Source organism: Pezoporus wallicus, unplaced genomic scaffold (genome assembly GCF_028554395.1).
Source record: "Pezoporus wallicus isolate ANWC-B61680 ecotype Strahan unplaced genomic scaffold, APGP_CSIRO_Pwel_v1 scaffold_11491, whole genome shotgun sequence".
Classification (NCBI taxonomy): Eukaryota; Metazoa; Chordata; class Aves; order Psittaciformes; family Psittacidae; genus Pezoporus; species Pezoporus wallicus.
This window is the reverse complement of record NW_026642649.1, coordinates 188,239-212,574: the sequence shown is the minus strand read 5'-3', so window position 1 is coordinate 212,574 and position 24,336 is coordinate 188,239. Positions and strand designations below refer to the sequence as shown.

Here is a 24,336-nt window from a genome sequence, read left to right as displayed (position 1 = left end):
TACTTGGAGAATTTACCTCTGTGTCCATGCAAAACAGATTTGAACTTGGAAAGCAATAAAACGTGATGTGAAACAGTTTGGTCCCCCTTCTCTGTCCAGTATGTGAACCCTATGCCATCAAGCTCTTACGTGAAATGCCCTCATATCCCCTTATTCACTCCCAGAAACTGAATGCAATATTACCCTGTCCTACATGCACATCCTCCTCTCAGAGGAATGGGTTTGCCCAGTTAAAAGCCTTACAGTGAAGCCAGCTCATTTTGTTAAATACAGGCCCAAGAGCAACGCTACGGTTTGGTGGCAGAACCAGCCTGGCAGCTCACAACGAGTACTGCAGCTTCCTGGCTGCATCTGTACACAGAATTTCAAAGCCTTTTATAGTACGCTCTTAACAATGAGATTTAACCTCAAAAGCTGGCTCCTACTTTGAAGAGGCTGGCAGAGCGCCAACAGCAATTGTGTGTTTCATATCAGCACCTTCTGCAGAAGACTTCATGCCAAAGCAGAATGGTTCTAACGGGGGGGAGAGGCCGAACACCTGGGATTAAAATAGGAGAACATAGACAAGAGGTTCTCAGAGAGCCACCAATGAAATCCCTGAGGAGAGGCACTGTGATGAGGGGAAAGGAGCAGTGCAGAAATGAAGCGCAGTGCTTTGGTCAAGGGCACTGTATGGCTCTTTCATGAGCAGCTTACGTTGTCTTACAAACAGTGTCAGGACCCGCTGCCAACAACTGGGCCGTTCTCTTTGTACATCTGTACCGTGTGGAGAAGGAAAGGAGCAGGAGATGAGACCTCCTCAAAACCGGCTCTTGGCTAGCACACTTGAAGATTACAAAACCCAGAACTATTTGGTACCCAAGCTTCAAAGGGACACGAACGTGCACCCATCCTCCTAAAACTGAGCTCAACTGCACATTCCAAAACGTGATGTAAAGAAATGGAAAACTGGGGAAAGAAGTGAGCCAGAGAGAGCAAAGGCTGAAAAAAAAGAGTTTGATATTTCAGGGCAGATGGCACTCCTCTGTCTTGCACACACCCAAGTGTCAGGAACGGCACTGAAAACAACCAGGTAAAGCTGCTCACAAGGGGAGTTAATGTCAAGCTATAAAGAATTTTGTTTATGCTGATGCTGCATTCTCAGGTCACCAGAAACACAAAGAATGCTGTAGTCAGAAAATAACAATCTGCCCATTGTCACATCTGCAAGAGCCCACAGAGAGCACAGATCAGATAAGAAAAACATGTGTCATGTAAGGGTAAAAAGTTAGAAGCCTCCTTTCCAAGAGCTAATTACAGAAGTGTCATGAAATCCCAGCCTGGTTTGGGTTGAAGGGACCTTAAAGCTCCTCCAGCTCCAACCCCTGCCACAGGCAGGGACACCTTCCACTGGAGCAGCTTGCTCCAAGCCCCTGTGTCCAACCTGCCCTTGAACACTGCCAGGGATGGGGCAGCCACAGCTTCTCTGGGCACCCTGTGCCAGCGCCTCAGCACCCTCACAGGGAAGAGCTTCTGCCTAAGAGCTCAGCTCAGTCTCCCCTCGGGCAGGTTAAAGCCATTCCCCTTGGCCTGTCCCTGCACGCCCTTGTCCCAAGCCCCTCTCCAGATTTCTCATAGGCCCTCCTTAGGCACTGGAAGACTGGTATCCTTCATCTATAGCACCACATGATACTGCTTTAGAACAGGGAATTTAGCCTATGGGGCATTTGGAGTGCCATTTATAGAACGTTAACCCAAATAGCAGGCCAGATGGTCTTTCTATCACTCCAGTTGTTTTTTACTTTATTAATGTCTTTGAAGTGTGATGGGGGCTACATGAAGCTTAAGCCTCCGGTTAGCCGAAAGACACAACCTCATACAGCCTTTGCTCTGAGTATCAGAGTAACAGAGAGAGGTTTTGATTTAAACCTCCAGGGATGCATCACATAGCTGCAACTCTAATCTGGGAGAGAAGGTAATCCCTTCCTCAGCTCTCAAAGTCGGAAAAACCGGCTGAGTGGGCACCATCCCAGCGCACTGCTGTCCTCACACCAGCCTCTGCTCAGTGCGCTGCGAGCCTTCCAGCACAGACACACCAAGCAGAAGGGACAGACCGATCAAAAGGAACATACGCAACAAACAGAGAGCAGAGCAGACTGCAGCCCGTTTCCACGGGCCGTTACCATTCACTTGTTCTAGTGCATCCCAGAATACTCCTGGAGACTGCGTGATGAAGACAAGAACCCCCACCAACCAAACCAAACCGAACCCCGGGTGTCTGCAGGGATGCTGCAGAACCACAGGCACGGAAACGTTGCTCAAAGGAGGCCACCTGATGCAACAACCCCCTCAGCATAGGTCTACCATGATGCTAGCTGTGGCTTCACCCAGCTGAGTCTTGAAAACCTCCAAAACACTTCAGACTCCATGGCCTCGAGATCACCTCTTCCAGTGCCGCACTAACTTCTGAGTGAGGCAGCTTCCTCTAACGCCTGCTCTGATGATTCCAAATGAGCCAGTTGCCCACTTGTACTAAAGCAAGGGGTTATTTTACCCGCAGTGCTAGGCTATGCACTTCCTTTTGAACCCCATAAAGCTTCTGTTGACCTAGCCAAGTTTCCCCAGGACCTTACGGACTGCAGTGCTGTCAACTTCTACTGCAGCCACTCCCTCAAATTACGGACTGTTATACAGCATAACAACCATCATAAAGGGTAATTACCCTGTGTAGTGAATACATGCTACCCCAACAGTCTTTGTTGACATAGGAGTAGGTTTATCTGGCTAGACACATGGGTCAGGCAATGTTTCCTTTCTCCCATCCCAAGAATAGCTTGTGATGGATTCTTCAGAGGACAAGGCAGCAAGCAGCCTCCCTGCTTTCCTCCCCCTGCTCTCACCTCACATAACGGGATGCCACCATGCTCCATGTAAGCGCCTCATTCAGTGGCTCCCAAGCTTCCTGGGCTGGGAGCTGCTGTCAGGATTAAAGCTGCTCCCCAAGAAGGAGTACTCATTGTTGTGAAACATTCGACCAAAAGATACTGCAGAGGAGATCTCACCCACCATGCAACCACAGTCATGTCAGTCCCACCTCTGGAACAGGGGAGGAGGAGGGTGACTAATCCTTTATTTGAGCCTCTCTGGGCTCCTAACCCAGTCTGGCATTCTCGGGCACAGGGGTATTAATGTGCTACGTTAAAAAAATCCCTTGAAGCACACAGCACAGCCGAAGGTTTTTCCCTTTTTCTAATATGTGCTTAGAAAATAGCACAATTGGGCTATTTTATATTCATTTATCACAGCAGTCTTTTTGTTCTAGTAGCTTGTGACTGAGATCAGAACAAACCTCATCAGTAAGGAACGTCCTTAAAACTCATTTATTTCTTCTATAAAAGAGGAGAAATATGAAGATCGTGGAAAATATCAGTGGAAGTTATGAACTGTGGACTACGTCTATGTGGAATAACAAGCTTCAAATCAAGAGTGTCACAAGGGTACATACACAGCAGCTTGTGTCACTAGCAAAAACAGGTACTGTTCTTTTCCCCTCTGGCCGGTTAAAGCCATTCCCCTTGGCCTGTCCCTGCATCCCTTGGCCCAAGCCCCTCTCCAGGTTTCCTGCAGCCCCTTCAGGCACTGGAGCTGCTCTCAGGTCTCCCCTTCAGGAGCCTTCTCTTCTCCAGGCTGCCCCAGCCCAGCTCTCTCAGCCTGGCTCCAGAGCAGAGCTGCTCCAGCCCTCGCAGCATCTCCATGGCCTCCTCTGCACTCACTCCAACAGCTCCACGTCCCTCCTGTGCTGCTGCCCCAGAGCTGGATCAGGGCTGCAGGGGGGTCTCCCCCTTGCACAGCAGAGGGGCAGGATCCCCTCCCTTGACCTGCTGGCCGCGCTCCTTTCGATGCAGCCATCAGTCACGGCTTTCCCCCTTCCTTATGACAAATACAACCAACATTTGTCAGAGCAATAAAGAAACCACCACCAAAACAAACAAAGTAGTGCCAGCCTCGGAGAGCTCCGGTTTGATAAGGAATATTGCACCAAGGCAGGCAGAGCAGCATCACACTGAAACACAACAGCACTACCGGCACCACAACCATGGGGACTACATCTGCCCTCCTGGGAGGACCACATGGCAGAGCTCCATCTCCCCTGAAGGGCAGCAGTGCTGAGCAGGTGCCAGAGGTGACCGTGATGACTACAGTCCTGGGCCACAGCCTTCTCCTCTTCATCAGAATCAACCAGATTGGAAAAGACCTTTAAGATTATCAAGTCCAGCCGTCACCTCTTAGACCACCTCACTCCTTAATGCCTCATTTAGACATTTTGCAGTGCATGAAAGCATTATATATGTGCTAATTATATAGTGTCAAGGGCTCCTACTTCAGATTTAAGGAAAGCATTCAGGCATTATTCATTACTTCATCATTTACTCTTTTCTATTTGGATCATCGCTCTCATTTTTGGAGCACACACCATCTTTTTCTTCTTTTTCTGATTTGTCCAAACAGAATCATAGAAACACAGAATAGTTCAGGTTAGAAGGAACCTTCAAAGTTCACCTAGTGCAACTCCCCTGCAATGAGCAGGGACATCTTCAACTAGGTCAGGTTGCCCAGAACCACATCCAGCCTGGCCTTCAACAGTTCCTAGCTATCATTTTGATTGCAGTTTGCAAGCGCTGGTTTCTGGAGGATTCATTCTGACAGTAGAGGCAGGAGAAACTCAGTGGATACAGCCAGTGGTAGTCCAGAAGCACGGGACAGAAACGGGAAGCATCGTGGTTTTCTTCTCAGCAGGACTCCATCAAGCAGCAGGAGTTTCAGGCTGTCTCTTCCTCAAAGCTTGTCAAATAAGTCCCCCAGCACCAAAACGCTGCAGCTTACAGCTTGGTCTTAAAAGGCCATACGCTATTTGAAGTAATAATCACAACAGTCAAATAAAGATTCAAACCAAATGCAGAGCACCTGAGGAATCTCCAGGCTGGGAGGATGGGAAGGGACATTCATGTCATTAAACAGCTCTCATTAAACACAGATGGCTGAAAACTGCCAAGGGACAGCCAGCACACAGGTACATCACCAGTTACTATAGAAAGTTACACAAATGACCATTACATAAATTGTAGAGCTGTAAATCACAGAACAGTTAGGGTTGGAAAGGACCTTAACATCATCCGGTTCCAACAAAAATCAGCCATAGAGAGATTTTCTTTAACCAGCCTGCTAGTATCTGCTAAGCTCTACAGCAAAGTTGAAGGTCTAAAGCAAGGAGAGTTTGTCACATCTGCTTCACCAGCTGTCTAACAGGGGACAATAAACACGATTCTGCCGCATCAGCTGGCACCAAAGGTTTTCCTTTAGAGAGGACAGAGGTGAACTTAAGAGTAACCACCCAAATCCTTGTTTTTAAGAGGCTGTGAGTTTGCTGGGGATTAAAGAAAAAGCCCTAAAAATATCCTTGTAAAGCCTTTCAGCGAGCCACGAAAAGGAGATTTGGTCCCACACGTGGCTCTTGCCATCTCCTTATTTGTGCTACGCAGCGTGGGTAGGGCAAAGATTGAAGGTGCTTTTGCCTGTGAGTGGATGCAGCATGAACTCCCTGCACGGAAGTAACCCTGTGCAGGCAGGGATCCAGGCAGACAGCTTAGGGGTTACTGGGATTCACGTCTGCAGAGGAGGAACACGGGCTCTGTCTCACCAATAAAGACAAAAATTGCCAAAGGCAGATGTCTCCGCGTGCTTGAAGTCAGCTCCGTGTGGTTGGGATTGCATTGCCACAGGATTTAATAAGAGGAAGTTGTCTTATCTCCCTTGGCGAGGCAAAAACAGAATGCCTTTTTTGGTTTATAGAGAAAAAGGGAAAGCAGCACCCACCACACAGCTTAAGAGGGGAAAAAAAGCTGCTGACGTTATGCAAGTGCTAGCAGTGTAGGAAAGGTTAATGTAGTTCATTGGACTTCTAATAGGGCATAAATGTAGCATAACTTCACAGCCTGCACGCATCAAAAAGGTGATTTCATATCTTTTCTTGCTTATTCCTCCATGACCAAACTCCTTTGCCTCCAAGCCCATTCTCCCTTCTGAAACAGCGACATCCACCTCAGCCAAGCAGAGCTGTGCAGCACACATAAGGGTTCTGAAGCTTCCAGACATGGCACCACATTAATTTCTCCAGTGGGACTGATTTTGGTTCGCAGTCCGGGTGCCCAGGATGCCCCAGCCAGAAGGGAAGCCTCCACACCTTCTGACGGAGCCCATGGAGCAGCATTTCAGAAGGGACCTGTCCTTCCATCAGGCTCACTGCTCTCCCAGTGGCTTCCAGAACATGGCAGCAGCCTTCACCTACAACAGACCTGCCTATGGCCCTTTGGGTGCTCAACAATCTGTCACTAGTTTAAGCAATCTAATGTTATTCAAATAATTACTATGGCATATACATCTAAGATAATAAAGAAAATCATGCCCCCCCCCCCCAACGCAGCACTCGGGAAGAGATGAGCCATGTCACAGATGATGAAAACAAAGCGGGTATAGCAGCATTCACCAGCACTTCCCTGAAGAAAAAAGCTGAGCTCAAGATTACAATTTGGCATCTTGCTCTCAATAAGGTCCCTGCGAAGCGGCACGATCCTCAGGGGAAGGAGCTCAAGGAAGGAAAAGCGAGTCCTAATGGAGTGGAAGGGGACGGTAGGTCACTGGGCAGACACTGCAGGGCACAGCCAGCCCATTACTGAGCCCATAGGATACTCAGCAAGGCAATGAGGGCAAGTTGGGGTGGCCCCTCTTGGGACACTGCCACATGTGCACGTGACAGTGTAGGGACACCGGAGGATGAGGAAAGCAGTACACATGGGGAGGAAAGGCTACAAACAAGAAGAGGCAGCAGTCATGCCTTCCTCTTTCTAGGAGAGCACAGGAAGGCGATGACAGCATTCGTAACACCTCATGACACAGCCACACAAGAAAACGCTAAGGGCAGCTTTCCCCAAAAAGCAGGGTATAAGAAAGGAGCAGAAAGGAGAATTTCAAAGTTTCCTTCTCCTCTTCAGAGGAAAGCACAAATAGCACAGGCAAAAACTTCACTGTCAGGGCTGGAGCACTATTTAATAGTCAGGATGGACAGAAAAACGAGGCTGAGCAATCCCTGCAACAGCTCCTCAACTGAGATGCTCCTCCCTTCTCTGCAAAGGCAGACTCTGGATGGCAGGGTCCTCTCTTCCCATACCACATGCAGGCCGTTAGCAGTCAACGGCATCATTTCTGCCTATGCAAAGAAACCCAGTTTTCAGATACCAGTTGCTGCTTTATGAAAGACAAATGACAGCTCAGCTCTCTCCCAGCCCTCTAAGAAGCCATTATCCGTGTACATGCACAGTAATAGCAGTGGCAGTTGTGCTCAGCCAGAAAGCACCCAAACAAATGCACGTTGCACTGACACATAGGAAGAAGCCAGCAGCGGGGAGACAACCTCTTCTGACGAGTAAGCAGGGGTGATGCACGTGTGTGCAGGCACAAAGTATGCAAAGGAAGTTTGGTAACACCACGAGGTGAGCCAATACTTCGCTGGGATTACCCCCCCCCCCCAGGAGGAACATTATGGATCAGTCAACATCGCCACAAAACATTGCACCCCCCCGCTCTGTGCTGAAGAAAGCTCTCACGTGGCAGGCAAACCACCTGATTTGCTACTCCAACAGAGCAAGGGTGCTGAGCTTTTGCCTTCCTCTGTCGCCCACCCCCATCCCTAAACACAATAATGCTCTAAAACGCTCTTTGAAGAAGGGAAACACCCACCGTGCTTACAGGATGTGAGAGGTGAAAGGGATGTGGGTTAGCTGGAGGACGTGCAGCAACGCTCCTCCAACTGCCGTGCCCTCCAAGTCATACCAGAACATGCCCCACAGCTCCTAGCAGACAGCAGTGGGCCATGGGTACCATCGTGTGACCTTGCTCTGAAGCATCCTACCCACCTCCCAGCTGAGCTTTCCATTCTCCAGGGCACGCAGCCTTATCCACAGGGCACAGCTCTGTGGGATGAATGCAAAAGGTGTGAGGTTATGGACCACAACAGTTTGCATCTGTGTGATAGTGCAGCCCTGAATTAATCCTGCTATTTTTTAGAGGCTATCCTCACCATTTTTGAACGTTCAGAACAGGCAAGACTTGAACATTAGGGCCTGAACCTGCGAGCGGTCTCCTACATCTACCCACCACCAATTTATGGATCAATGGCTGGTGCCATCTGTGTGCCATTGATCAAATGCTCATGGGTAAAGCTGCACACAGGCTCTCACAATTAGAAGGAGCCACCCTGAAGAAAAACCAAGCCATCAAACTATGCATGAGCTCCTCCAGCACACCTTGGACCACAGCTTTCATTCTACCCCAGCTTCCTCTTCCTCAGACCAACTCCTTCAGCATCCTAACATCCACTGCTAGTAATACCAGCAGAGCTAACAGCAGCACAGCCAGGTGCATCAGAAGATCTCAATTCAACCAGGCTCCTGACCTGCTACACCCAGGAAGAGGTGAAACAGCTTAGCTGGAATAAATTGCCTTTTCTTCCTTTATTTGCTCTTTCTCTTCAGGCCTCCAAGCACCTTGAGAGGTGTGCAAAGTCTTCTGGAGCAGCACCTTCATGTGTCAGGCAGGCTGACCTCAAGGCTATCACCTTATGAATGATGCAATCCAGACCTCCAAGGTCAAATCCCTGCACTGAAAGATGTCCTCGTAAAGACATTTGAATACATCTATTCATTACCTCGTTCTCTCTCTCTCCTTGTGCCTGGGTTTGGAAAGAAAAAAGGCTGGTTCAGTAGAAAGCACCCTCCTCCCTGTCCCATTAACCTGCTTTTATTTCCCCTGGCTACCTGCACACAAAAAGAAACTGCAAACCAGTACCAAAGCACCCCTGAGAGACTGCAAGCAGGGTCGAGAGGGAGGCATTTCCTCCTGCTGCAACCCCAGAGCCCCACCATGCTGAGTATCTGTGCTTCTTGATGGCAGGCCACCAGGCAGATAAATGAAGCCCCACCATAAGCCAACCCAGCTAGTCATAGCAGCCGTAGAGCTAGCCACAGAGCTGAGCACTCGGACCACCATCACCCCATACAGCCGCCCCCCGCCTTGGCTCATCGCTAATTCGGGGTTACCTTATTCCCATGAACCGCCGCTTGTGTTCCCCCATGGAAAGGCAACAAAGGAACATGCGAGCCTCCCGAATAACCATGCTCTGCAGGGAGGAGGGGGTTAGGAGGGAACAATGTCAGAGTGTCTTCAGTGAGCTGGAAGCAATCCCAGCTTCCAACGGCACAATGACACGCAGGAAGGAGTTTTGAAAGCTTCCCAGTCACAGAGTACCCCTGCGTGCCAGGCTCGGGGACGTCTGGACCTGAGAATGGCCTTTAAAGCATAAGGATGCAAGAGGACTGCAGAGCCCTGCACACAGACTGGCCCTGGCAAAGCTGGGAATGGTGGCTCGAGCTTAGCTTTTATGTTTTTTCTTCTTGCTGGCACTGGATGCCGATTGTGTAGTCCAGCTCCTTAACCATATTTAGGTCAGAAGCTTCAGCACAAAACAGTCTTAGAAATGCCAGTCTTCGGTGGGAATGAGAAGCCTGCTTGTCCAGACCCAGAGCTCTCCAAACGTTAGAGCTGAAGTGCAGTCATATGTTAGAAAGGGATGACAGGAGGAGATGGCTTTTGATGTGCTGCACACACCGGTGCAAAGTTATGCCTCGTACAGCTTTGACATGATTCATGTGCCTGTAACAAGCTCCAAGGCCGATAAAGCAGCTCCTAATGAACTACGTGCAGGGCATGAAACAGGCTCATGTGGATGCTCACAAGGATATTCCCCATCGCTTCACTCCGATGCCCTGCTAGCCACTGCACTGCTCTACCACTGGTCTTCTGCAGCTTGAAAAGGTGACAGCCCCACAAAACTGGTGTCAATGTGGGCACCCCCAGGGAGCAAGAGCAAAAGCATTGCATGCTGAGCCCCAGTGACTACTTTATTGGGTTCTATATTGGACACAAAGCACAGAGGGCTCCAGTGATTCTTCTCAATAGCGCTTGTGCACTTAGAGGCCTAAGAAGTCCAAGGAGCAGAAATTATAACCCTTTCACAGCACTGACCTCATACCATTTCTGGGTTATTCCAAGGATCAAGTAATCATGGCTCCATGAGAGCATTTCAGATTATTGGAAGAGGTGTGTCTCACGCAGGTTTTGTTAGCTTGACTTGCTCCTGAAGTTGTGTCAGAGGAGCAATCTATAAAAATAACCAAACCAACGATTTAATACCTATAGGCAGTACTAAAATATCAAGTACTAAATATACAGTACTAAAATATCAAGCTTGCCATTCATTGCACCCATAAACCAAAATGTCAGTATGGAAAACAGGATGCAAAACCAGGGAAACGTGTACAAGTGTGTGACTGGATGCAGCACCCAGGAGGTGGAAACTAGGAATAAGCAAACTGTCCAAAATTTAACCACCAACTCAATGGGAACAAACTTCTGGATTTGGCAGCATTTCCAGGAGCATCCCAGTTTGAGGAGCACACCTGGGACCTGAAACTTGAATCAAGCACTAGGAATAATAAAAATGGAAGCAACAATCTCTGTGCTCTGGATGGTAGATTTAAGCTGCTGTATGACCTTCCTCCCTGATAGCATGAAATTGCCCTGCAGCAGATAAACACACAGTTTATGGGTGGTTTGGGCTGGAAGGGAACTTAAGATGATGCAGTTCCAATCCTCTGCCACAGGCAGGGACACCTTCCACTAGAGCAGGTTGCTCCAAGCCCTGTCCAACCTGGCCTTGAGCACTGCCAGGGATGGAGACAGGAATGACAGTATGGTCATCGGGCAAATCTCTGCTCCAGAAGAACTGGAGTTTTCAGATGATCATACTTACATTGCTAGCTAAAATACCCTTATGTACTACGAGAGGACCCACACTAGGTGCTGATCTGGCTGTAGACGCCAAACAATCCCCCAAAACGTACCAAAAAGTACTTGAAAAGCTGGGGCACGGCAAGTCTTGCATGGACAACTCGGTTCTTCTCCTACAAATACCAGGGTTTAGCAAATCAAGCTGTTCCCAGACCCTAAAGACAAGCACCGCCGCCGTAACAAGGCTGATATTCCTCGAGTACTTTCTATTTTTGAGAGAAATGCTGAACGACACACGGTGTTGAAGAGCTGCTAGACCAAAAGATTCTTCTCACATAAATTCATCAGTCTCTCCCCACAGAGCTGACATCTCTAGACACTATCTTTAGGAAGACAAGATGCATATGGAAGAGGAATCGTAAACTGTGGGTGCAGCATCCAACCGTGCAGCATAATCAGATAGGCTCAACTGAAGATAGCAACGAGAATGTTGAGCACTTGTGCTGCCAAGCTCCTAACATACATACAAACTGCTTTTAAACAACTGCTCTAGCAAGTCAAAGATAATCCCACGTCCAGCACACCGGGAAGTTAACAAGGTGTTTTCCTGCAGAGCTTTAAGGACCTCTGAGCAGCAGAAATCAAAACCAGAATCGCTTTTTTCCTCTAAAGCAATGGTACAGGAGCCTCCTCTATTTACAAGGATTTGTAACTCCCCTGACAAAAGGCAAGGCTGCAGGTTTTAAGCAGGTTTTGCCTGAAACTCAAGCCATCTTAAACGGTACTGGTTTTCAAACTGCCTGGCAAGAGGCTTCAGTGGAGGAGAAGGAAATACTGCAGCACACCTTGGAACAAGAAGAGAGCGTTAGAATGATCTGGGGGAAAGTATCACGGATGATCCAAGGGAACTGAAGTCCTCAGCCTTGTAGGTAGGAGATGATCCCGTTCAACGCTCATGGTGTGAAAGCAAAGGCTTAGTCAAGAAGCACTTGCAATAACTGAAGGTGTGGAAGACAGTTTAAAAGCCAAGGGATGCCAGTGGAAAGGGTTTAGTTTCAGTAGGAGCAGAAAGAGGACAAGGAAGGGGATCGTGTTCAAGTCACAAGAGCAAGCTTCAGAGGTCAAGTCAATGACAGAGGCAGGTTTATGAGGCATTTTCCTCTCAACCTGTGGACAATCGATGTACAGGAATCTGCCCAGCTCCTTACTTCCACTTCCTTTCTGCCAAATCCGAGTGCACAGCTGGGCAATAGAGAGGGTCACCCTCATCGCTGCACCCAGCTCCTCAAAAGCACTGCTGTACTGAGCGGATGGAGAAGCAAGTCCAACCACAGACAAGTCCAAATGGTCCCAGTTTAAAACTGGAACGGGAAACACCGCATGCCTAGGGGTGGCTTTTGCTTGTGCAGCACAGCCTTCAGCTACCGGCAACACATCCACAGATCTCACTGCCAACAGCTCTGCATGGAAACTGAGCAAATACCTGTTAAACCCAGGAGCTGCTGACGGAGGACTGCTCAGTCCCTGAACCCTCATCCTGTCCTTTAAGCCATGGCTCCCTTTTTACACCAGAGAACTCAGACACAATTGAAACAAGAAATCCCGGTGGGGTTTTTGGTAACCAAAGGGTAATATTTAGCAAGAGACCCCTCTGAGGATGCTGGAAACCAACCCCTTCACCCTCGCCCAGGCCACATGCCGTTCATTGCTCAATGCCATCTGCCCGGGTGGGCGGCCAGCACAGAGGACAGCAGGCAGCAGTGCTGGTAGTGCCGTCTCCATTGATTATGAAAGGGGAGCATAAACACAGAGAGAGATAAGGGAAGGAGCTGTACAAAGGACTAGCAGGGAGATACAGACAGATAGATAGCCAAAAATTGCATTGACAAAGTCATGGGTACACTTGGGCTGGCCAGTAGAATGGTTGCAAACGGCAGTCAGGTACCACTGCAGCAGTTTCCTGCCAATAGCACCAATTTTAACACTTAATTCAGCAGTGGCTCTGATGTTTCAGACATGCTGGGGATCTCCTGCAGACACAGTATACTTCCTCTCCCATGCACTGTGATGCTGGTATGTGCCTCACCACCACCAGCCCCGCACGCCACGAGAGGGGAACAAGTCCATGACCTCCCTAAGGTGGTCTGCACGTGGGACCCCATCATCTGTCTATGATAGCTTAAGGAAAGCTGCTGCCTTGTTTAAAATGCAGACTGGTTTAAATCAATAGGGGTCCTTCCCCACTTAGACTGTGAATCCCCATCACGAAGGATACTTTTCCATGCTTCCATCTGCTTAGGAAGACAAAAGGAGAGGAGCAAGGTGGTAATTTTAAATGCTACAAGCAGGCTTGACAGCAAACCTATGGAACTGACCTTGCGGGCAGAAAAGCAACGGACCTGCCTATCCTACAGCTCATTTTCCAATCCCAAACGAGAGCTGCTTCTGCCACAGCACCCTGCAATTCAGGGGCACTGAGCTGGAGCTACCCTTAGTCCTACTTGCTCAAATAAAGAAGCCAGGCACGAGGTTTCTAAGTTAACATCCAGTGCACACCCAGCAGCACACTGCTTCCAGTCTGGGAGAGAGCTGGCTAACCTTCACACCAGCCGAGCCTGGGTGAGGGAGGGAGGGCACTGACTGGAAATGACCCTGAGCAAGGCTGGAGCAAGCCTCCAGCTTGCTGAAGGCAGAAGGGCAAGTCTGATAGCGACAGCCTCTTTATGCTGTAGCCGGGAGAGGTTTGTGCTTTGCATCCCCCTTGTTAAGCAAAGGGCAGGGTGCTTTTGCAGGACGAGGGATTTAGGGCAGGAAGGCTGCCATCAAAACACACAGGAAAAGCCTTGTTGAGCAGTTCAGTGACCCATTAAACCCCAGTTCAGCTCTGAATGCCTCGGACAGCTGTTGTGGCTGAATTCTCAGGGGAGCTTGAGCACGTTACCTGAAACGCCTCTAAAACCAGGGCAGAAAATAGCCATGGAGAAGGAAAAGGACATTTTCTAGTTCCTCCTCTGCAACTGTAAGCCTACGGCACGAGCCATAGGAACAGCTTTGCCCTGTGGGATGCTCCCCACAAAGGGCAGGATGACATTACTGTGTGCTCCCCCTGCTCTGTGACAGACACAGAGATGGGACAGGCTGCATAGCCATGTGGCTCCTTTTCAGATAGCAGAGGGGCTCCAACCCGCTCTGCACAAGCTGGCTGCATCCATTCCGCTGCAAACACAGCATTCCCGGCCATCCTTAGCATACGTGACAGTATAATCCCAAATGTATCTTTTCCATAGGGATTATTCTAATTATATTTCTATGCACACTTCAGCTTCTGGAACATGCACACGTGTTGTGCACAAGTAGGGTAAGAGCATCTCCTACTCACTGGCCTCTCATAATTTTACCATAGGCACTGAAAATAAGAGCTTGGCACCGATGCGATGCTCCTGCATGCACACCCTCCCCAAGCAGGGATGGAAAAGGAGGTCAGCAGCACTGATCCTCCTCGATGGTGCTACTTATTCCCTTTGCTATTTATCTGCTGTTGATATGATACCCACCCTACTGTCAGCACCTTATAGGGCATTTCAGAACTTGTCATGAACCAGAGACAAGGGAGGGACCAGACTGAAGCCTTGTGGAGAGCACATCCACACTTCTAACACGGGAAAGGATGTCATTAATAGGTCTCACCCTCCACTTAGCAAAGCCTTTGCACTTTTATGGCAATAAATCAGATATTATTCAAACAAAGCAAAGCTCCGAATATAATCAAGTAATAAATAAAAAAATCTGGAAAAGCAGCAGCAATAGGGTTCCTATTTTTAAAGCACTGTTATTAATAATGTCCCACGGTTCTTGTCTCCATCACCGCACCATACAATAGTGTTGAGAAATTAGTGCAGCCTACTGTAATTATTTCAGTCAGGACACGGTGCCTCCATCTGTCAGCTTACACCTGCACCGCCATGCAGAACAAAGCCACTTCACAACAAGTTACAGGCACACTGTAATTTGCGTCCCATCAACTTTTCTGTGCTCATCTGGCCAAGCCTCGAAATCATTATTTGGGCAAGACTCCCAGAGAACTGCTAATGACAGCCTGAAGCAGCAGGGCCCTCCTGACGACGCAGCTGGAGGAAATGCTGAAGCCCAACTCCATCCAGAAGGGCCCAGCCCAATCTGCAAAACCAGATTCTCCCTAATGCCTCTGTTTAGCACGGCTGCAGAGCTGTGTTCACAGCGGGCCAGACCAGCACCTGCCTGCAGAGGCATTGCTCTCCTCTAGTTACGGACTGACCAAGCTTCTGCACACACCTTCTCAAACACTTGGGAGTACTGAATTCCTCTGCTCACAGCCCCTTGGTCTGTTCTCCTGGTAAGAACAGCAGCAGCATCTTTTGCCTTTAAAAACCATCCTAGTGCTCGTTTTAAAGCCAAAGCTAGAAACACAGCCTCCCTGCAGCTGTACCACGAGCCTTCAAAGCGCAGAATCCCAGATTAAAGGTTTCTGTGCATAAACACTGCTCTGCCTTCTGCAGCCATGTGGCACAAGCTTTTTGAAGTCTAGCAGGATGAGGTTATAGTTCTGTGGCCTGTGCCCAGGATCCAGGAGCAGGCAGCGTAGCATCACTCACTAAGCCTCCAATTTATTACCATAAACCACGGATAAGTTTGGGTTGGAAGGGACCTTAAAGCTCATCCAGCTCCAACCCCTGCCACGGGCAGGGACCCCTTCCACTGGAGCAGCTTGCTCCAAGCCCCTGTGTCCAACCTGCCCTTGAGCACTGCCAGGGATGGGGCAGCCACAGCTTCTCTGGGCACCCTGTGCCAGCGGCTCAGCACCCTCACAGGGAAGAGCTTCTGCCTAAGAGCTCATCTCAGTCTCCCCTTGGGCAGGTTAAAGCCATTCCCCTTGGCCTGTCCCTACAGGCCCTTGTCCAAAGCCCCTCTCCAGGCTTCCTGCAGCCCCTTGAGGCACTGGAGCTGCTCTGAGGTCTCCCTAAAGCCTTCTCTTCTCAATGAACCCATTTAATCCCTGACACACACAATACAGCAAACCCTGCAGGATCAAGTAAACTCGCAGCCCTGGTTTACCAGAATACCTGCCATCTGCAACATGGATCCAGTGACATGATCATAAATGTCCAGAATAACCCAGCAGGCATGGACTGAAACTATGCAGCCACTAAGTGCTGCCAGATACATCAAGTAAAAACATAATACAGGAACAAATGCTTTCCCCACTGGTGTGTTCCATTTTAGTCAGGCTTTATGGCACAAGTAACAGTGGCAGGATACAAGTATAGCTTTAAAATAAGGTTTATTTTATGTGGATAAACTGGCCTTTAACTACAGCATTTTTCCAGCCACATTCTCAACTTTAAAGCAGATAGAAATGGCTTGCTGGATACAGCCTCTCAGATGTTCGAGGAGGACAACAAGGCAGCTGTTCAAAGTCAACAAGATGCCCAGATGGCCTTTTAAAAGAGAAAAGCCTGTCCTACATCCCTGTGCCATGTCCGAGCTGTGGGAGCTGCAGCGAACCCACCAGCTCCAGAGCGATCGACGGAGACCAAGCAGGACCAGGCAGCTCAGTGCATCCGTCCCTGTGAGCTCCTGTGCAATGCACGGCTCCAGACTCCTCCTCCGGCAGGCTGGACACGGGGATGGGGTACAGCCTTCATGATCTTGCTGCAAGTCCACCCACTGCTTTTGATCCCTTCTGCAAAAGAGTTAAGCAAGGGACCCACCTCTTTCCTACCGGAGGAGCAGGCGATGCCCATGTAGAAAGTCTCAGTGCTACATCCATAGAAAGGAGAAGTTTGGAAATGGAATTTAACTCACTGAATTTAAATCCTTGACATCCCTCAGCAGCAGTCCTAAATGGGGCTGGGATCCCTACCCAAGGTGGGAGCAGTACCTCAGAGGAGCCCTTGCCCCCACAGGACATGGCCATGCATTTCAGCACTGAGCTCCGCATCAGGAGAAAAGGGTGTATTTGTTCTTTTGCCATTTAAGACTTATTAGCACGGTCAGGTTACTCCAGCCAGGCCCTCTTTCCTGATCTTTTCTTGCAGGGGAATTATTCTTGGCAAGGCTCCAGCCTAGTACTAACTCAATGGAGAAAAACTAAGCGGCTGTCTAAAGAAAGAGACATAAACCAGACACACCTCAGGGCTTTGCCAGGCCACCTAGAGCTGCAGTGACAGAGCTGAAATAACAAGTACAAGCTGGTGCTGAGCCTCTGAAGGTTACAAGTACAACCATCACTACTACTACTAGGATACACTATTACGATGTCTGGTTTTGGGGAGGAAGCGCAGCTACAAGCCAGCAGGCAGGGTACCACACAACACACCTTCTCAAACAAAGCATCAAGCCCCATTAGTATATAATTGTTCCATGGAATGACCCCACCTCTCGGTCCTGACTAAGAGACTGAAGAGAAAAACAACCCCACCAACCCATTATTTAATGTAAGGGAGCAAGGGGAAAGTGGTTCTCTTCCCTTTGGCATCTAATGCAGGGACAAGACGGCTTTTTCCTCATGTCTGAATAGAAAGAGCGTGGTTCAGGAGTGTGCTTTGGGTTTAGGTGTTGAGAGGATGTGCTTAGGGTGACCGCTCCCCTGGGACACCTACCTGCGGTAGGTAGGACAAGGAGAAAGAGCTTCCGACCATGGGGCACAGTGAGGGTTCCCCAGGGACTGCCTGCCCACCCACTGCCTCCCAGGAGGCTATTCTGGGCTGAGGTTTACATCCCCTTCCCTACAGGAGCACCAGTTTGGGTATCTGAGTTAGCTGAGGTTAACTTCTTACCTGCAAACTCCTATGTAACCAAAGTGAAAACAGCTAACCAGTTACAAAGCTAGAGGAGGAAGAGGCGCTGGCATGCTCCTAAAGGGCTGGCATGGAGGCTTGCTGTCCAAGCAAGAAACTAAGCCAAGGAGAAAAACAAAACCCCAGTCAATCACTGGAACAACCTTCCCAGGGATGCAGGAAAGCCCCCAACACTGGAACTTTTCAAGACACAACTGGACAGGCTGCTAGATCATTTCATCCAGTCTCCCATCCCTACAAAAGGCACTGAGAGAATACACATTCTGCCTTTCAGACCCTCGATCGATGTCATTTACTCAACTGCAAGTGTGCTTACAAGAACAAGGCAATTATTATTAAGAGGTCTTCACAAAGTTACTGCTCAGTATTATAAGGCACAACAAAAAAACAGCTGGAAAAGCCCCACTGCAAACCATGCTGGGAAAGGTGCACAAGTGATCACTGCCCTCGGCTGCTAGCAAGCAATCAAACTAGAGGGTGTACCTTTAGCACGCTCTCCATTGATCCTTGACTAGAGGCAACATCTCCACTGGGGCTACTTTTCCTCCCCATTAAAACACTTCAACCTGAACTTGCTCTCTCCTTCAACCATGCTACGCTGACCCTTATTTTGCTGAGAAGCTGTTGGTCTCTCCCTCCACCAAGAACGGGGAGGGCACGCAGGTCAGCAGAAGGGGTGACCTGCACACCCAGACCAGCTTTGATCCCCGGTCAGCAACTCCCAGATTTGCCAAGCCACACCTGCAAGAAACATTGCAGGTTTGGGCAAATTCACCCCACATTTGGTACTTCAATTACACACCACGCTCGCCTCCACATTCATCATGTTAATCTCTGCTAAAATTACCCTCCAGTCCTCCGAATGAAAACACCTCCACTCCAGACACTGTGATAAACATAGAAGCTTGTAATATGAGAAAGAGGGCGAGGACCTTGCTGTGATTTATTATTTCTGTACTGCAGCGATGAGTTTCAAACTAGCTGAGCAGTAGTGGCCATGCTGCTGATTTGGTACATGTCCCCTTTGCTGCTCTTCAGCAGTGTAGCACTTCTGGGCTCAAGAGTGAATGTTTTGGGTTGAATTTTTCCTTCCCCACTTCAGCAGATTATACGATCACATCTTCTTGATTTTTGTTTTGAAAGAAGGCACGGCCCTCTTTGCTTCCTGCACAACTGGTCCCTCAGTGCAGAGGCTATGCAGGGCTGCAAGACAGGAGGACTTTCATCTTCTGATTTCATGTGTGAATAGGCAGTAATCTTGCCCATTGTCAATTCCTGAAAGAACAAGCTCAAGGGGTCTCAAAGGTATTTGCTGTAAACTGGTCATGAGAAAAAACCCACCAGACAACAAAGCACACCCAAACCAGCCTTTCAACCAGCACAACGTCCCCGAGATCGCCAGTTAAGATTCTTTTCTGCTCTTTATGCGGTTTCAATGGAGTCTTCTCTTGCTGTGCTTTATTCCCAGACTTCACAAGGTGAGGAAAGTCCTCCAATAACAGTACTGCAACAAGGTACTAGTCCAGCTCTTGTGACCACCCCAGACTATAAGAGACCTGAATGCAGGAGCATGCTTGTGTACATGAAGGCATCTGCGCACCAAGTGCATCAGCAAGCAGGTGCCCATCAGCATAGCTCATGAGAGCGCCTGCTTTCTGCTGGACCAAATACCCTTTAGAACCACCTGGAAACAGCTTGGGTCCTAGATGGAGACTTCAGCAACCCCACGTGGGACATCCACTGACCACACAATGCGCCTTCAAATCACACCACACGAGTCTGGCCAGGCAGAAGCGGGGGGGGGGGGAGCCCGGTGCAGCAGCGTGTTCTGGCTTGCGGAAACAAAAGGTTAACGTCTCCAGCTGATTATCGACTGAAGGTCATTTACCTGGGCAAAGATTAGTTTGCAAGGCATTTCATCAGTTCCCATGGTACACGGCCATAGCTGGGGGGAGACCATGGGTTTCACACACAGAACCAAGGCAGGTTCTGACCTCAGCTGAGGCTGTTTTACAGCTGCAAAGCTCCACTGACCTCAGCAATGCCAGCACAAGCAAGAGGAAATTCCTCCCCAGGGTGCCGAGTAGGACTTTCCCCAACTTACACTTTTTTCCTGCACTGTGTTGATTTTTTGCTGTTCCCACATCTATTCTCCCAGCAAGGTTCTGCGGGCGAGCACAATGTGGATGCAGATCGCTCCAGCGCCTCAAGTTGTCACAAACAGGATTAAGTACAGACAACAATTGCATCACATTCTCCCTGGGTGATGGACGGCACATCTACATGTACTAAAACAGAACAAAACCCCGTGCTCGTACCAGGCTCCTTTAAAACTCTAAGGTGATGTGAAAGAGAGATCTTTCACACCACCCCATGCAACCAAGTACATGTTTGCTAAGCTGGATGGAAACAAAGTACCATGCATTTAAGAGCAGAGCTAAGATGCCAAAGTGACAGCACCTTACTGGATGAGGTCCTTAAAAAACCCACTATATATATATTTACATGCATATGTATACATACCATCACTGTCTTTCTCACATGCCTGACCCCTGCAACCACACCAAGAGCCATTCAGCATATGACTAGAAAAAGACAGAGCCCTCAGCACTACCAGAGCTCAACAGCACTTCCCCTCCCCACAATATCCCTTTTGCAGAAGCCCAAGACTCCCCTGCTCCCATTCACTTCCAGCTGGAAGCTTGAACAACAGCCAGAGAGAAAAGTTCAGTTTCCCAATACTAAATGCCGATCAGCTGGGACAGATTTCACACACGGAAAGGAAAGGGCAGGAGTTGTTTCAAAACCCTTATTGCATCCTTACATTTGTGTTTCAAGCAGAAAGTTTAGCAAGAGAGACACCCCCAGCACTGCTGCCCCATTACCTTACCAAAGCAAGTAAATAAAGACATAAATTACAGCTCTCAGCCACTAACACCAGCAGTACCATCCCACTCAACACACCACAAACAGACCTCGCCCCGTGCCCCCCAGCTCAATTAAATCAGGCACAGGGCCAGCACAACCCCGTGTCTCACATCCCAGGGATGAGTGGTCCCTGCAGCTCAGCAGATGCCCCATGACCACACATTAATAAGCCGTGTCACCCTTGCGGGATGAGCCATGGCATTCCACGCTTGTTACACAGCCCAGACCGTCCTGACAGTGCTCCAAAGCCCTTTTTGATTTGAGGAGGAACGGACTACAGCCCTAATGCTGACGTTAAGGAGGTCACCTCCCAGACGAGACATTCTGGAGAAAAGGCACCGGCAGGTCTCAGCTTGGCAGCTCCGGCAGAGGCGGATGTAGCGCTGCAGCCCGCCTCCCACGGCAGCAGTAAGATGCTCGGGGAAACACCATACGAAACAGGGTACACACAACGCAGCCCTTCCTCTGCTGTTCCTCCCCAGCTTCTGGCAGGAAACACAGTCCTCTACTACTTGTTCAAACGGCTCTTAACGGAGAAACAATCCCATTAACAGGCCCAATGTGGCTGACCGTAACAGCTCAGTCTTCCCCACACAAATGCGTGTACACACCAACCTCCTCAGGAGGTGCACCACCACCTTTCAAGGAGTGTAAAGGCTTTATGAAGGGTCATTCCAGCATTAGACTCAACCAGGGTTCGATGCAAGAAACGGGAAACGTTTGGCAATCCTGGGAAGGAGCAGTCCCACTAGGATGACAACAGGATTCTAAAGTGCCCAAACCCCAAAGGGATTAACCTCTAATCCTGCACCTACAGGTCGGGTGCTGCCTCTTACCTGTTCTCCAGCAGCGTCATGCACACCACCTCCCGCACTCCTGGGTTGTTGGCTTTCTCGACGGAGCAACTTTGCAGGTTCCAGGTAGCCACCCTCAGGACGGGTCTGCCGTCCCTCACCCCCCCAAACATCTCCACAGAGGGGCGAGTGGATATGATCTGGGTCGGACCCCCAGGAGGGAAGTCCAAGTCCTCGCTCTGGAGGCTCAGAGAGGTGGGGCTGGGGTGAGGCTTGGCGGTGAAGTTGAGGCCACCATTGGTGTTCGTCGAAGGGGGCCGGGAACGCTCCGCAAAAATCTGATGCCTGATTTTGTCCAGGAAGGAGGAATTGATGCAGTCCATCCTCACCAGGTCCTCGATGCTTTTGAAGGGGCCGTGCTCTTTGCGGTAGTCCACGATGCTGTTGGCAATCTTCTCGGTGATGCCGCGGATGCTCATGAGCTGCGCCGGGGTGGCCGTGTTGATGTTGATCTTGGTGGCGGAGAGGTGATGCTCAGCAGGCAGGTCCTTGCGCAGGGAGCTGGGCGAGTGCTGCACAGAGCTGCCCTTGCTGCTCACGCAGATCTCAAACTTCACCTGCTCCAGCTTGGCAGCCCCGACCCCGCTCACCAGCGCCAGGTCCTCCACTTTCTTGAAGCCGCCGATGTACTCCCGGTACTCCACGATGTTCTGGGCCACCACGCGGGTGACGCCGGGCAGGGTCATGAGCTCCTCCTCGGTGGCCGTGTTGATGTTGAGCCGCTCCTGGTTCACCAGGATGTTGCTGAAGTTGCACGCCGCGCTGAACTTGCGGCTGTGGCACAGGTCGGCCGGGTCGCGGGGGATGGCGCGGTGGCAGCCCAGGCTCCCCCCCATCTCACCGACCGGCGGGCGCGGGGTGCAGCCCGCCCGGCACTCATGGGCCCCCGCGGGAGGCCGGCGACGGGCGGACCGCGGCGGCTGCGGGCAGGCACGAAGGGACTCGGTCAGGCGAGCCCCGCGCCCTTCCTCTTCTTCTTCCCCCCCTTCCTCCTCCTCCCGCGGGCGGGCACTGCCGCTGCAGCCCCCGGCGCACACCGCCCGCTCCGCTGCCCCGCACCGCTCCGTTGCAGCTCGGCCCGAGCTCCCGCCCCTCGGCACGGCGAGGCGGGGCCGGGCGCCGCCACCAACTCCCGCCCCGGGGCGTCACAGCCGCCGCCCCGCCCGGTCCCGGCGCTGGCTCCGTCCCGGCAAGGAGCGGGGGCCGAGACTGAAAGGGGGGGGGGGGGGGGGGGGTCCATCTCATCCCATCCCATCCCTCACGGCACAGCAACCCCGAAAGGACCAAGGGGCCCCGCCGTGGCCTCACTGCCCCGCTCGGGGCAGGCGTCCCTTCGTCCTCCCGGTGACGGGAGCCAGGTGCTCTCTGCGGCATTCCCGTCCCTGGAGTTCCTTGGGATCGCCTCTCCGCAGCTGGCACGGCTCCAGTGCGTTTCCAAACCGCATGAAAGCCTCATCAGTCACCTTCAGTGGCTCTTTTTTTTTTTTGCTGTGGCAGGCACTGTACTCTCGTACAACGGGGCTCCCTTTTCCCCCCACCTGAAGCAATCATGTGAGTGCTCTGCAAAGTGGATGATCACAGAATCACGGAATGGTTTGGGTTGAAGGGACCTTAAAGCTCCTCCAGTTCCAGCCCCTGCCACGGGCAGGGACCCCTTCCACTGGAGCAGCTGGCTCCAAGCCCCTGTGTCCAACCTGGCCTTGAACACTGCCAGGGATGGGGCAGCCACAGCTTCTCTGGGCACCCTGTGCCAGTGCCTGGGAAGAGCTTCTGCCTAAGAGCTCATCTCAGTCTCCCCTCGGGCAGGTTAAAGCCATTCCCCTTGGCCTGTCCCTACATCCCTTGTCCCAAGCCCCTCTCCAGGTTTCCTGCAGCCCCTTCAGGCACTGGAGCTGCTCTCAGGTCTCCCCTTCAGGAGCCTTCTCTTCTCCAGGCTGACCCAGCCCAGCTCTCTCAGCCTGGCTCCAGAGCAGAGCTGCTCCAGCCCTCGCAGCATCCCTATGGCCTCCTCTGCACTCACTCCAACAGCTCCATGTCCCTCCTCTGCTGCTGCCCCAGAGCTCGATCAGGACTGCAGGGGGGGGTCTCCCCAGAGCGCAGCAGAGGGGAAGAATCCCCTCCCTTGACCTGCTGCTCACACTGTAAGGGCGCAGCCCAGGACAAGGGTGGTTTCTGGGCTCAAGCACACACTGATGGGTCGTGGCGAGCTTCTCATCAACCAACACCCCCAACTCCATCTCTTCAGGGAGGAACATATTAGGTCTGCACACTAGGTCTGTCTCAGCCCATGTCCCCGGTGTACTGCGTGCCCCACCTTTCCCCGAGACAGAGCATTCTGCACTGAAATCCTGGTTGGGCATCACCTGTGTGCCTCAGCTGGCTTGACCATAGTTCACTGATAGCCTGAGAGCTGCAGCTGCCCACCACAGCCAGTGTAGGTAAAGCCACTGAAGTATTTACCCAGCTTCTGCTGCACTGAGCCCCGTGCTGTGCTGCCTGCAGTGCTATCTGTAGCCAAATTAGCTCATTTGAAAGGAGCTTGGCTGTGCCCACACAGGAGTGACTGCAATGTCAATGAATCCAAAATATAATTGGGGTGTGTAATTGAAAGGATGGGGAGGAAAACCTAAAGAAACCAAAGGAAAGAGCAACGTATGCCTGCAGTGCTGGCTACTCACCCTGATGCTGCCTGATGCTGGCCAGAATACGATGCACGTGTATTTTCAATACCAAGACTGTTTGTTGGCCCTCTAATGGAAATTAAACATCTTGTAATAGCAACTTATGCATGGCAAGTTAATGGAAGTTATTTGGGTTCACCTAGAAGAAAAGGTTGA

At 50.6% G+C, this 24,336-nt stretch overlaps 1 protein-coding gene across 1 annotated transcript in view; it reads right to left on the bottom strand.

Annotated features, from left to right (window-relative positions):
* EEPD1 (endonuclease/exonuclease/phosphatase family domain containing 1) overlaps positions 1-22,467 on the bottom strand; it is a 53,690-nt gene extending 31,223 nt beyond the window's left edge. The window contains exon 1 of the mRNA XM_057431509.1: positions 21,482-22,467. Within this exon, the coding sequence (XP_057287492.1) occupies positions 21,482-22,335 (854 nt within the window). The 5' untranslated portion in view covers positions 22,336-22,467. The remainder of the gene's footprint in view (positions 1-21,481) is intronic.
* Between the last annotated feature and the right edge of the window lie 1,869 nt (positions 22,468-24,336).